Raw genomic sequence first — 14,924 nt, 5'->3', positions numbered from 1 at the left:
TGTTGGGTGAATTCGTGCTACTGATTTTGGAGTTAACGCATTATATCAGTTGTTTATTTTAAAATTGCTGACAATCTCTGATCTTCTGGCTATAGGTTTCCAAATTTGTTTAGGGAACATTCCTTGCTCTAAAATGTTTGTTTGAGAGCGAGAATTAGGGTTCGAATATGCTTTTTGCAAATAAGCTGCTTTTTTCGCATAGTTCACCATTTTTTTCTATTCAAATAATATAAACTATAATCACATATTAATTATAATACAATATGATCATTTTTTACAAAATCGACAAGCAACTAATATATTTTATTAATAAGAATAATATCTGATTCAAGAACGCAAACAAGAATAAATTAGTAAAAAACAAAACAAAAAAAGGTCCAATTGTCACCAATATAATTAACAATGTTCATATTATTGCTATTTATTTAATAATATTCATTAACAATGCTCATATTATTACTATTTATTGAATAATATTCATATCTTTAAAAAAGGAATCCTTTTCTACACCTCAAAAACGACAAATAAAATTAAAAAAACACCATAACACCTTCAATCATTTTAATTATGTTGTAAGCAGTCAATTTCAATTTCGAATTCGCACAATCTTTACCGTTGATGTTCGAAAACCGAGAAAAATACAAACGTTTTAGCGGTATCATTCTTCACACAAATTGGATATGGGTGTGCTTAGGTCTATTGAACAAAACTCTTCTCCAAAGAAGGAAGAAAAATGGCAGCGCTGAGAGCTTTTGTCTTAACACCATCACGACCAGCTGCCATTTCCAATCCAAAGCGCTTTCAAGGAAGCAAAATCAATGTTCCTGTTTCCGCCAAAAATGCCCTCGGTTCAAATTCAGAAAACTCCAACTCTTCTCCTTCAGAAGAAAAAATAGTCGACAAAAGCCTTAAAAAATCAAGTCAATCTTCATGGGACGCTAAAAACAGTGAAGGGAAAGATTACTTATACAGATTAGGGCAAGAAGCTGACAATGTAAACGTCACTGTCGGGGCACGAAAGGGCTTGGTCGATGACCTCTTTGTTGGCAAGTTCCTGGGAAAAGATGGTAATTCTCCTCAAACTTGACCAATCTAAGAAGCAAGTTTTAGCAAAATTAATGTATGGTTCCTTTTCAGTAAATTTCTAGAGCACATAAAGATTGGCATTGACTGTACGGATGATAAGGTTTAGAGGTATTCTTTCCTTATTTTCAATGAGAAATTGATCTTTGTCTCCTCCATTATAGGGTAGGGCATTAGGGCAATAGTAGATCTTTTGTAAATTCTCTGTACCTAAATTCTTACTTATTTGTTTTGAAAATCATCCACTATTTGTTTTGAACATTCCTTTCTTACATTATTCTCTACAGAAGGCTGAAATCTACTATTTTTCGTTCTTTACCAAATTATATTTATAAAACGCGGTAATTATTATTATTTTAAACTTTTGGATAGTTAATTAGTTAGTTAATCCTCCTTATAAGATATATATTTTTTAATTTTTTAAAATTTAATTAACAAGTGCTTCATATATATATATATATATTTGATTAATGTCTGGTAAACTTTTTAATATGACTGTTGACAATGACATGTTACACACTCTGATTCCACACGACACACTTTTGACCCAGAACTATAAATTGGTGAGGTCACTAACACATCACTTCATTTTCACTCGCTCGTTCAAACCTGTGAGCTCAACGACCCAGTGAAGGTACAAGGCTTGTGAGTACAATGACCAAGCAAGGGTTTGAACCTTGGTGGCTGTTTCTCCAATTAAGTGTTTAAACCATGACACTATCCGTAGACATGTGCTTCATATAAATATTATAATTATTGCTATATATTTTTTTCATTTGTTTATTTAGTAACTTTTCCTTTGGATCAGGGAACATCTTTAGAACTAGTTGAGATACACAACATATGATCAATTTCAAATATCCATACTTTGTCTCATCTCTTGTCAGTTCATAGGTTTCCTAGTGAAATCTAAGATTTGTTCAAGGCTTCTGGAAATTGTTGTATAAAAACATATTCAATGCTGAAATTTTTAGTGCCCTATTGGGCATGAGGGAAACAAAGCCCATATGTTATGTTAGCCAATTGAGCTCATTGTTCTCATACGAAAGGTATAATATAAAATTTATCTTTTTGGATGCATTCTGTTGCAAACTAATTATGACTTTCTTTCCATAATGTGTTAAGTTTCTTTCATGTGTCCTTGGAAGGGTGCTTTTAAAGTGCTGTTTGTTTCTGATTAGCTAATCTTTGACAGATTGCTAAAACTAGCTTCCCCAATTTGAAAAAAGTTCAGAAAATTATTCTGAAATATTTTCCTTACTTTATAATTATCCAAACAATTGTGAATCTCTACCCGAGACTTTTTTTTATGAAAATTTAGATGTTTTCTTCTTTTACATTTAGATCACGTCTCTTGAAGATTTGAACTATCAAATCCCTTACGAAAGGCTGAACTATCAACTCCCTTATGAAAGGCTGAACTATCAACCCCCTTATGAAAGGCTCAATATTGCTCCCACTGAGGTTTCATTATGAAAACATCAATTTTCATACTTCTGCGGTTGATGTGGAAGTTGCAATGTCTTACCACTTGAGCTGATCAAATCGGCACCAAATTGAAATTCTTACAGTTTGGTTTTCAAGTAATACTTTTTCTTTCTACTCTTTTTCATTATCTCATGGGAATATGAATCTGCACATCTGTTGTGAAAGACATGCTCTTTTTAACACTGAAATACAGTAATGAAATGTCTACATCGTGCTCCTAGAATTGTAAACTGCTTTGATAGTTTACTAAAATCAATCTGTTTATAATATAGTTAATTGTTCTAATTTACACCGAAAGGGTTCGACTTATTGCACTTTTGCCTCTTCTGGATATCATAAGTATGCCACTTGTATCTATGTAACAACATCTAATATATTCTGATTATATTAAGTGAATATATTTTCATATATATTTCCTCCCCTCTTTGTACTAGATTCCTTTCTTTTTGTTTTGAAGTATTTTATTCGTGCAATCCTATTATGTCTTCTTAAACTATTTTGTTTTATTTGGTGTTTAAAGTAGATTTTTGCTTTTAACGTTGTGACATGCCTTATAGGGATCTGAATCTGAGGCTTTGTTGTGAAATCTTTGGTGCATTTACCAATGAAGCAGACACTGATTTCAGAAAGCTTTCTCATGTTTCTCGGGGGCTTGGATATGTTTCCTTTTGAAACTTTTGAAAAAGAAATGACTAATTTAATGCAATAGTTGGGCACAATCAACCTAGAGTAGATTGCGTTGTTGCACTGGTGTTGATTAGAATATTCTTCTTATTGATATTTCCAATTGCATTGACTAGCATCAAAGATATTTTCACCAACTTTGATGTGATTTGCTTCATAGTAGAAAATGATTGGAGATTAGAGAATAGGTATTAATTATCTTCACAAATAAGAATTGATCTGCTATACTTCACACTACTAAAATCTCCCGTATCCTTTTTTACCAAACAAAAAATGAAGTCTAAAGTAAACGTCAAATATGCCATTGTAGCAAATTAGAATGATTTCAATCTTTTAGCACATATGCGACCATTGGATGGAATCATCTCACTTGGATAATAGGATTTTCGTCCGTTATATCTCTGCTTGCCAAGGGTTCTCTATCCTTAGATGAAAAGATGAACACAAGTGCTTGAGCTCTTTAAAAGGATTTGATTGAAATCATAATAATGGATGGTTTTTGTTGAGCATTTAGCTACACAGGACCTTATGATGTCTCATTTAGATGATAACTTTATGATTATAATGATATTTAAGTTTTCATTCTAAAAAATAAATTTTTCCGAGACCAGTTCAAAATATAATTATCTAATTATATCTAAGTTTATCCTTAAGCATACATGAATTGTGAAATAGGCAATGGTTCCTTAATTAACTTTTACATCTGAAAAGGGGACACAACAAACTCTATCATTGGTACTAGAGGCAGAACCTTCTTTTCATTTTGTCTTTTTGTGGCCTCACACATTTGGCAAAACTCTACTTTTTATCATGCCAGTGTCTAGAAGAAGAAAGCATAGAGCAACATAATTTTTAAAGAAGAACTAGGTCATTGGTAATAGAAGAAAAACCTTGAATTCAACTGTGCATACTTTGAGCTGCTTATTGCATTCAAAACCAATTTAAACTTTTGAAGACTTTGTGCTATAGGAGGACATATTGTTATAGTTGGTAGTGGTTGCAATTACTTCGAGTTGAAAACTTTGGGCTTCAATCGGTATTTTTAATTAAATTTGAGAGTCTACCAAGAGACTTTGTTCCTTACTTGTTATTCTACTTGAATCTTAATTTGGGATAATTGCAAGAGACTTTGGGTTTTTGTACTTATTCCACAAAATACAAAAAGTAAATTGCTGCCCCTAGTATCGTTCTTGTGTCAATTCTAGGGTCACTAGCATTATCATAACAATAAGTGTAGTCTCCCCGTTTTTGGTAGGTCTATGCAATTGATGGAGTTAGCTCATCATAGCGACCCTCGTGAGCTGATAGGGTGGTTTGGGGTTTGAGTTGTGAACTTACTATTTTTAGTAAGTCAATTTTTGGCAGTGCAGTGGGTGGCTTCAATAGTTGGCCTTCACCTGCAGTTAATAAAGTAATAATTGCATGAGCTCTTATTTATTTATTAATCATTGAGTTTTATTATAATAATAATGTTTATATTATTATAATAATGACATTAAGAGATATTTCTAAAAAGCGTGTTGAAAGTTTCTAGTGTTGAGTTCTGTTGGGAAACTTCCACAATTTCTGAGGTGGAGTTATTTAGGAAACTTTGGCCAACGGAAGATTATAAATGAGAGCTCATTGCATTGGGAAAAGCATGCTTGAAAATATATTTTCTTTTTGTGCCTTAGTGGCTTTTCTTGATTTCTGACCTGTGAGCCCTTGTTGAAGTATAAGGGTCTCGTTTGAGAAATTCTTGGCAATTGTGCTGAAGTATACAATTGGCCAACATTCTCCTACTGTATTCTTGTAGCTAAGGAGAATAATCTTGAATAATATATCTTTCATGATTATCTGGCTGAGGGTTTCTGAGAATTTGAAGTTTGGTGTTTGCAAATTATGCTGAAATATATAATTTGCAATTCTTTCCCACTCTAAATGTTGTGACTGAGGAGATTAGATCATTGCTCATGACATTCAAAATCGGTGAAGGGTTCCATTATATTATTTTTGCAAATTCTGGAATTATCTAGAGGGTGCGATTTCTGCAATTAATGATCAGTGAGTTCCTGATAATGCACATGGGGGTCTAAGGGTGTTTTTGGTGTGGAAGAAGCAAGGCGTTTCATCTCTCAGCATATACAATTGCAGATTGAGAGGTACTTGGCATATATTTAGACCTATGACTACATTATCAGCTCAATGATTAACATTTATGGGTCTGTGTTTCATTACCTAAGGTCGGAGTTTGAAATCAAATGAGCATTTCCTTTGTCAAGAAGGGCGGCAAACAATTTGGAGGTTGACATTGGCAAATACAACAGGTTCTCATTTTTTGTAGTTGTATTTAATTAATGGAAGGAATTTAATATTTAGACTTTTCTAATTAGCATATGTAATTCTGGAAATTCTGAAAGTAGTGTTTTTCTTGGCAAAGTTAATTCCTGTTTCCCTTATGTATCTATTTGCATAAAAACAAATATACGAAGTATATATTTTGGAAAAATTCGGAAACAAGAAAAACATTTCTCATTTTCAAATCAGCAAATTCGTGAAATGTAAGGGTCTTTACAGTGGTATCAGAGCGGTTTCCTGCTAGCTTGCAGGAATTGGGCTTAGTTATTATCAATGTTTTAGATTGATTTTGTGATTTGGTTACCGACATTATGGATGGTGATAGAAGATTCATTCCAGGTAGATATTATACTCGTAGAGGTCGTAATTCTTCGCCTAGGGATGCCATGATAATGCGGGTAAGTGTGTGTGATGATATATCTACAGTTACTTTTGTGATAAATGAGCCATCTAGTGAGGCACTTAGCAGTAGTACCTTAGATGTTCAGTTGTGTGCTGTTGATAGTACACATGTTATTGATTTTGAGGTTGACAATGATCACTCACCTAAGTGGAGCTAGGCTCAATTTACACCATCTATTAGTTTCTTATAGTGGCAGTTGGTGGTGTTTCTATATTTGCCAATTCTGATGAGGATGTGGGTGCTGTGGATACAATAGAGGTGAGTACATTTGTTGAGAGCAACAGAGAACCGCATATTGCACCTAGTTCTCCTGTGGCTTCATCTTTTACAGGGGTTACTAGAGACGATCAGGATTCTAGTGAGGTATATTTTATGGGGAGTCCGTACTACAGATTTGTGCAGGATTCGTATGTTGTGCAGAGATTGTTTGTACCTACGTCCGATGATTGGTGAAATGATTGGGTTAGTGCAGAGGACATATAGGGACCTTCTACGGATTTGACTACAGGTGACACTTTGGCACAAGTGTTCAGTGTTATATTGCAGGTCACGTTTTTGGTTCTGTTGATGGTATTGGCATTCTATTGATTCAGTGAGGACAGGGACACCACTTGCTTTGGTGGAGGTTGTTGTATGATGCCGGATTGCTTGAGAACAAGCAATCTTGGGGAGGGAGGACTGTAATGTCCCCCATTTTGGCAGGTCTATACAGTTGATGGAGTTAGCAAATCATGGCGATCCTTGTGAGCTGATAGGGTGTTTTGGTGGTCTCAGTTGTGAAATTACTATTTTTAGTAAGTCACTTTTGGGCAGTTGCTAGTTTTGGCAGTGTAGTGAGTGGCTTTAGCAGTTGGTTGTCACTTGCAGTTAATAAAGTAATAATTGCATGAGCTCTTATTTATTTATTAATCATTGAGTTGCATTATTATAATACTGTTTATATTATTATAATAATGACATTAAGAGATATTTCTAAAAAGTGTGTTGGAAAGTTTATAGTGTTGAGTTCTTTTGGGAAACTTCCACAATTTCTGAGGTGGAGTTGTTTAGGAAACTTTGGCCAATGGAAGATTATAAATGAGAGCTCATTGCATTTGGAAAAGCACGCTTGAAAATATATTTTCCTTTTGTGCCTTTGTGGCTTTTCTTGATTTCTGTCTTGTGAGCCCATGTTGAAGCATAAGGGTCTCGTTTGAGAAATTCTTGGCAATTGTGCTGAAGTATACAATTGGCCAACATTCTCCTACTGTATTCCTGTAGCTAAGGAGAATAGTCTTGAATAATGTCTTTCATGATTATCTGGCTGAGGGCTTTTGATAATTTGAAGTTTGGTGTTTGGAAATTATGCTAAGATATATAATCTGCAATTCTCTCCCACTGTAAATGTTGTGACTAAGAAGATTAGATCATTGCTCGTGGCATTCAAAATCGGTGAAGGGTTCCATTATATTATTTTTGCAAATTCTGGAATTATCTAGATGGTTCGATTTCTGCAATTAATGATTAGTGAGTTCCTGATAATGCACGTGGGGGTCTGAGGGTGTTTTTGGTGTGGAAGAAGCAAGGTGTTTCATCTCCCAACATATATGATTGCAGATTGAGAGGTACTTGGCATATATTTAGACTTACAGCTACATTATCAGCTCAGCGATTAACATTCATGGTCTGCATTTCATTACCTAAGGTCTGCGTTTGAAATCAAATGAGCATTTCCTTTGTCTAAAAGGAGCGGCAGCCAATTTGGAGGTTGACATTGGCAAATACAACAGGTTCTCATTTTGTGAAATTGTATTTAATTAGTGGAAGCAATTTAATATTCAGACTTTTCTAATTAGCATGTGTAATTCTGGAAATTCTGAAAGTACCATTTTTCTTGGCAAGGTTAATTCTTGTTTCGCTCATGTATCTATTTGCATAAAAACAAATATACAAAGTATATATTCTGGAAAAAATTGGAAACAAGAAAAACATTTCTCATTTTCAAACCAGCAAATTCGTGAAAGGCAAGTAAGGGTTTTTACAATAAGACATTTTTTTGTTAAGTTGGAAAGTTGTAGTTTTATGCAAACCATTCCCGAAAAAAGAGGAATTGATTAAGCGAACTACCTTTTTTGTTATATCAGTTAAGCTCCTGTTGAAGCCACCTACGTACAGCAAGAAGGGAGCCTCCCCTATTGCTGAGAGGAGAGAGAAATCTCATGAAGTGTTGCCCAGACAATCTTGTAAGTTGTGATCACTATCACTTACAAACTCTTTAGCCAGCGCAACATAACACGTTCACACCATCAATGAATAGACAACGTCTTTCTCTTACGATTGGCTTGACTACTTATTTGTTGTCATGCTCCTCCTACAGAGCTTCCAACAAAGCTTGCATATTTAATCGCCCAATGAACACAAATCTACCACCACTTACTGCTGTTTCATAACCTTGATGCTACTTACAAGGTTTTTGTTTGGTTCTCAAAGTGAAACTGGATCATTGATGATTTAAATCAGACAAATAAGCCAAGTAGACTGGGTTTCCATGCACACAAGCACAGGGATATGTGCAAGCAAGGCTATGTTTTGTAGGTCTAACTGTGCCCAAAAATCTGGCATTTGCATCTAGATAAATGTATCAAGGCATTGTCCTAATCTAGGCTCAAAATTAAATGTATTTTTCACCATTATACCTCCTTATGGAAGCCCTACTGCCTTGGAAGTTCTAATATCATTTGTTATCATCTCTTTGGCTTGAGAAATATTGTCTGCTGCTTTGCTTATATTTTGCCACTTAGCTTTCTTCATTGCACTAGCATTACCAAGTTTGGTAATATTGCTGCAAGGATTAGATCATAATTTTTTTGAAGCACAATGCATCTCAGCATCCATTACAATGTTTTGTCCCCAGAGGCTTCCACCATTGCCGCATAGTTGAAAGCAGAATAAAGGATCTTGATTGCCAAAATGTTGTTACAAACAAATTTTAGAGATGCTTTTTGGTTTCATATATCAAGAAGTTGAAAATTTTATCTGAAAGCTGTAGCCTGTAGACAAGGGAGCAGTCCTGATAGTATAAAAGTAGAGTAGAAAGGATTTTTAAGTACTTTTGTATTAATTCTGGCATTACTTACAGTCAATTCAGTTTTAAACATTTATACAGGAACATGAAAAGCTACTTTATTTAAACAGACTTTGAAACACTGTTTTGAAATATCGTCTCTAAGTTCTAGAGGTACAACAAGATTAGAGGATCCCCTAGGCAAGGAAAATAATGCATTTATTGTAGCACATTAATTGGTGTCCACTTGTTGCAAATGAAACACCATCCAGCACTGCCTTTAGTACCTAGTTAATGAACTGGGAATCCTCGGAATCAAAATTCAAGGATTCTCCATTGATGATCAAATTGGGCAGCCATTCTAGTTTTTGTATCAGTAGATTAGTAGTATTTATTGGTAAATTTTGGATGAAGTGATGCATCTTCTGATTGCAGTTTGACAGATTTCACCTCAACTTGAAGACTTATTAATTTGGATCAGAATAGAATGGATAGCGTAATTTGTTATTTGGAAATAATAATAATATTCCTTAATTATTAATAATCACGAATAATTGAATGTGATGATGCAAATGCTAAAATTACATTTTTTGCAGCCGACATAGTGTTTGATTACAGACAAAAGGTGACCAGGTCATTTGAGCATTTGCAAGGAGACTATTATATTGCGCCTGCATTTATGGTTAGTTACTCTTCAAACATTTCCTTACTAGTTTTAGAATTTTAAGGTTAATTATTTTTATTCTTCAATGGGGAAATTAAAAGAAATGGAGATACTTAATAGTATATAATGGTTGGAAAGTCTTTTCAGTTCAAAAAGTGAGAAATATACATGTTATAGATACGTGACAAGGATAAACATAGAAATTGCTTTAGGATAGATATGTTTTGAATTTTGTAGAAAACATTGGTGAGTCTAATACTCGATGAATGCATTTTATGTATTGAATGATTTTTCAGAACGTTTTACTTGAGATATTTGATTTTTTTTTTAATATAGTTTTGTGGCAATTTAGCCAATTAGTGAAAGAAAGGAAAAATAGACATATATTAAAGTCTTACTTTCCTACTTTTATTTTCTCAACATTCCATCGGCTACTAATGTAATGGGAGTAGTTCTATATTATTTGTTGATGGGGAATGAGGGCATGTGTTTTAGGGATGAGAGGGTTAATGTTTCATATCAGAAATGAAGATAGACAACAAACAAAATAATGAACAATAAGGTCCTCCACAACTATATCACTTATATATAATGATTTAGGAGAAGATTGCTTTATAGCTTTCTCAAACACTAGGCTAAACTGAAGTGATAATCATAGCATATAACAATATGCAGATCGTAATAAATTTCTTAGTATCAATCTCTTAGAAAATAAAAGATATCAATCTATCATCATACAAATTCCTCCTGGAAGAATATACAAAATTGTCTTGACCCTTCATTGTCTTGTTGTTACAAAGTGAAGACCCTTTGTTGTCTTGACCCTTCGTTGCCTTGACTTTGCAAATAAGATGATGTTATATGTTGAGTTGGCTTCAATATAATATTTATTTATTTCAAATACAGAAGAGAAAGATAACTCCTGCAGCTACAACATCATCAAGGAGAACCAAGGGCCTAAGTTTGGGGATGGCAGGGGAGGATAGTGGTGGGACAAATACTTATGGTACTTGAAAAACCAGTTATAAAATGATTTTGAAGGAGTAAGTATAGAATTGTAAATGAAATTTAGGTATGTGATGTAAAGTTTAATGTAATAAACCTTAAAAACATGACAATGATTCCCTTGAATTTTAACATTAATAATGGGGCAAAATTTTGAAGCTTTGGGAGCAAACCAAGAATACAAATTGCAAATGAACCCTGGTGTTCTAAGGTGAAATTTAAAATGATAAACATAAAAACATAGAAATGATTGCATTAATAGTAACAATGTTGGGTAGATATTTGGGGCCAAGGAGTAGTGCCCCTTGTGGGATGTCATGTCCTCATTTTTATATAAGATTATGAATAATAAAATATAATGTTAAATTTAAATCATATTGATAATGTTAAATTAATAAGTGATCATAATTTAAATAAATATATTAATAATAAATTATTATAATATATATCATTAGTGCAATGATATATAATCAATACTTATATATATGAAGTACTATATCTATGCAACCTATTCTAAGTTTAATAATATAATATAAATATTTAATGCAAGCATTTTAATATAGTATTTATTATAAGTAGTTTGTATTAGATTATAATTAAACTTTATATATATATATATATATGATTCAAATCAAATACATTAACAAAAGTGACTAAATGAATAGTTGTAAACTTTCACCTATACATATATTAGAGGAAAGTAATGTTACCAAGAGATACTAGAGATTTTTGGTTCTTTATATATATATATATATATATATGAGTCAAATCAAATACATTAACAAAAGTGACTAAATGAATATTTGTAAACTTTCACCTACACACATATATTAGAGGAAAATAATGTTACCAAGAGATACCGAAGATTTTTTGTTCTTTATTTAGAATAGCCAGAATTTGGTCATTATAGTTGTATCAAAGCATGTTCTACCAGCCTGAGGGGACTAGAAAATCATCCTAATTAGCAGCATTGTTCAACCCATTCAAATGGAAAAGGAAGAGATATTAAGTTTAAGATAAAAATATAAAAGAATAAAAATGGAGATTACATAAAGAATATGGAAGATATGAAATACCATATTCGAACTATAGAGATGTTGCAAATATACGCAATAGCAATAATGAGATTTCCCAACTGAAATGAATTTACTGAAACAAGCCTAATAAATTTTTACTCAACATGAGGAGCTAAATTTCATCAAAGGGTATCAATCTTTATGTGGGTGGCAATTTTATTTGTGAGAGCATTGCTAGAAACGAGTTAATTCAAACAAACATGTAAGAGGCTAGACCTATTCTAAAGGAATTACATTGACGTCTCCCATTCACTAGACCGATATACAATTTATCACATCAATTCATAGATTTTTTTTGAAAGCATAATTATACATACAAACAATGATCAGCAAGACAGAACATATCAACATCTTTGAGTAGGGTAACCTGTTTTGGGGTTCATCATCTCTGATTTGCAAACCTCTCTTGATCATATTGTGTGCGCCTATTCATCATAGATCAAGTAAATTTTGCCTCACCATTTTTAGATCTACAACTACCTCAATTTTTTTTAAGTTTATTTCTATCACATCAATCATATTAGACCTAGATTCCATATTCATATTTTCTAGGAGTCTACATCTTTTCATAATCTTGAGTACTTCATCCATCACTTACCTAGGTTAAAAGATTAGAACCATCATATTCTCATTAAGAATAGGTCCCAAACTCTAAGATGAATGATACAATAAGGTGAGCATCATCATGAGAATATTGATTGTGATGAAAAAATTAGATAGCAAGCCTAGCGTGTGATAGAAATAACAAGGAAATACTACGCAGACATATAAAAGCACTCACTACTGATTTGTTTCAAATTATTAATTGATATGATGAAATATAATCCTCATCACTATTTCAAATCTATGGGTAATAAAGGGCTAGAATAACCCACTAAATTTGATGCATATCTACTCAAAGAGACAAGGTTGGCTCTAGTTGACATGCTAAGAAAACCAAGATAGAGTGAATGATTATAGACCTTTTTATTTGCAACCAAACTACAAGGGTCCTACTAAGACATCAAAACCTACACCAATTAATGATCTCATGTTCGAAGAACTTATAGGAACTAAGAAAATAATTGCATAATATCAAGAGCAATAGGATATTTAACAAGGTTCTTTATCGAAGATATATGTCCTTACCCATTTGATACTAGGATTTGAATGTTGCATATCACTAACAATTGGAAGATATCTAAATTTGACAAATATAAGGGAAAGGGATTTCCTAAAGGCCATTGAGATAATTTTGTGCAACAACCTTAGAGTTTTCCAGTGAGGAAATATATGTTATGAGTCTCTTCCCTCATAGTCTTGGATGGAATGAGATGGAATGTTTTTGTATTTTATTTCCCTCAACAATAAAGTATTTTTAAGATTTGTCAAAGAAATTCATTGTACGCTCTGCCTATAATTGCAAACTTGAGATTACTATGACTGCCTTATGCAACACTAATTGAAAACTAGGGTGACTTTTTGTATCATTCCTACAAAGATGGAGACACTTGACCAAGAAAGCACCTTATAAAATCCCTGACAAATAATTGGTTGAACTCTTTTGTTGAAACTTGAATAAGGAAATTCAACTTGTACCTCACATTAAGTTCTCAGAGTAATTTGATAAAGTTATACACAATGGAAGTTAGATTTTAAAAAACTCGTATTGATGATGGAGCCATTTAAAGTGTACAAAAACAAAGATCACAAAGGAAATACTAGTCCAAGAAATAATAACAAAACCCTCTATTGGACTAAATACAAAAAATTTCATCAAACATGGAGTTGCTGATGCTAAACCTCTAAGATTTCACAAATCTATCTATAACCTCAAAATTTTGACCTCAAAAAAAGGGAAAAGGTACACTAAAAAGACATGCAAAGAGAAAATTTACACCTTTAGGAGAATCACTTGAATCTTCAATAAAAGGGATCTTTGAAATAATCTCAATACATATCCTAAAGAAAGTGAATATAATTCTCAAGTTAAACCTCCATAGTGGAATGATGAACATGATTATGAATTCCATAGACATAAAGGATATAAGAAAATTAGCTTAAATGCACTTTGATCTATCATACATATTACGATAATAGACAATGTCTATTATTAGTTAATGGTTATCTATTTGTAATCTATTGTAAAAATTAGAATGTTTCTAATATTTAGTTAGGCTAGAGATAATTGTCAGTTTTCTATTAGCTAGAGTAGAAAGTTTTTATTCTTTATGATCGTTTCCTAAGGAAACATCATCGCATTCTTTTGTATATATTGACCTCTCGGTCTTTGTTAATATAAAGGAAGTATTTTACCAATTACTTCATAACATGGCATCAGAGCCAATACTTAATTTTTTTTGACAAATTTATAATGTCCGTTGAAATATTTGTTCAAATTTTTGGAAATTATTTCAGACTCTTTCTCTACAACCCATTTAGAATTTCTGCTTTGAGAAATCCAAATGCAGATAAAAACACATTTTTAATGAAAAATCCAATTAAATGGCGCCTTTATATAGCTCGTTTTTCTGTTCCATGGTTGTTTTCTTTTGTTTGCAACTGGAAATCTTTGCTCATACCTAGCAAAGGGTTGTTTCTCTCTACTCATGTATGTGCGAGTTCTTCACCACATGACTTTTTTGGACTTGTTTGTAGATGTTTTTTATAGTCGGATCTGTTTGCAACTGATATTGATCAGGTTACATGGGATCTCAATAATTGGGAGGCAGTGGTGCTTCTCAAATTCTTTGTAACTAATGATCAAATCCATCTGACAAAACAACTGCTAAGATATGGGAGCATCTGAAGAAACTTCATGAGACATTAGACAAAAGAAAAGCCTTTTTTCTTAAGAACACTCAGTTTTCTATTGTCATGGATGAACGAAAATTGCTCCAGGAACACCTGAAAGGGTTCAGGAAATCCGTGATTAGTTGCTTGCCATTGGATGCAAGATGGACGAAGAGAACATCATGGTCATAACCCTCAAAAATTTGTCCAAGTCCTATGAACATTTTATCGAGACTCTCAATATCACTTCTACTGGTGTTGATTTGAAGTTCACAGATCTCTACACACTTCTGCTTGAGCAAGATTTGTGGAAATAACAGTTCGGTAGCAATTCCAGCTCCACTTTCACAAAGCAAGCCTTTGCTGCAA

The 14,924-nt window shown here is 33.0% G+C and overlaps 1 protein-coding gene across 1 annotated transcript in view; it reads left to right on the top strand.

Moving 5' to 3' along the window:
- The first annotated feature begins 559 nt into the window (after positions 1-559).
- LOC149565820 (P-loop containing nucleoside triphosphate hydrolases superfamily protein) overlaps positions 560-14,924 on the top strand; it is a 289,819-nt gene continuing 275,454 nt past the window's right edge. Inside the window, exons 1-2 of the mRNA XM_089819308.1 lie at positions 560-1,067; positions 9,635-9,724. Of these exons, the coding sequence (XP_089675434.1) occupies positions 734-1,067; positions 9,635-9,724 (424 nt within the window). The 5' untranslated portion in view covers positions 560-733. The remainder of the gene's footprint in view (positions 1,068-9,634; positions 9,725-14,924) is intronic.

Source organism: Cupressus sempervirens, chromosome 3, assembly GCF_028749045.1.
Source record: "Cupressus sempervirens isolate cs-2001-9-10 chromosome 3, ASM2874904v1, whole genome shotgun sequence".
Classification (NCBI taxonomy): domain Eukaryota; kingdom Viridiplantae; phylum Streptophyta; class Pinopsida; order Cupressales; family Cupressaceae; genus Cupressus; species Cupressus sempervirens.
The sequence above is the reverse complement of the archived record's forward strand: the minus strand, read 5'-3'. Positions and strand labels throughout refer to the sequence as shown.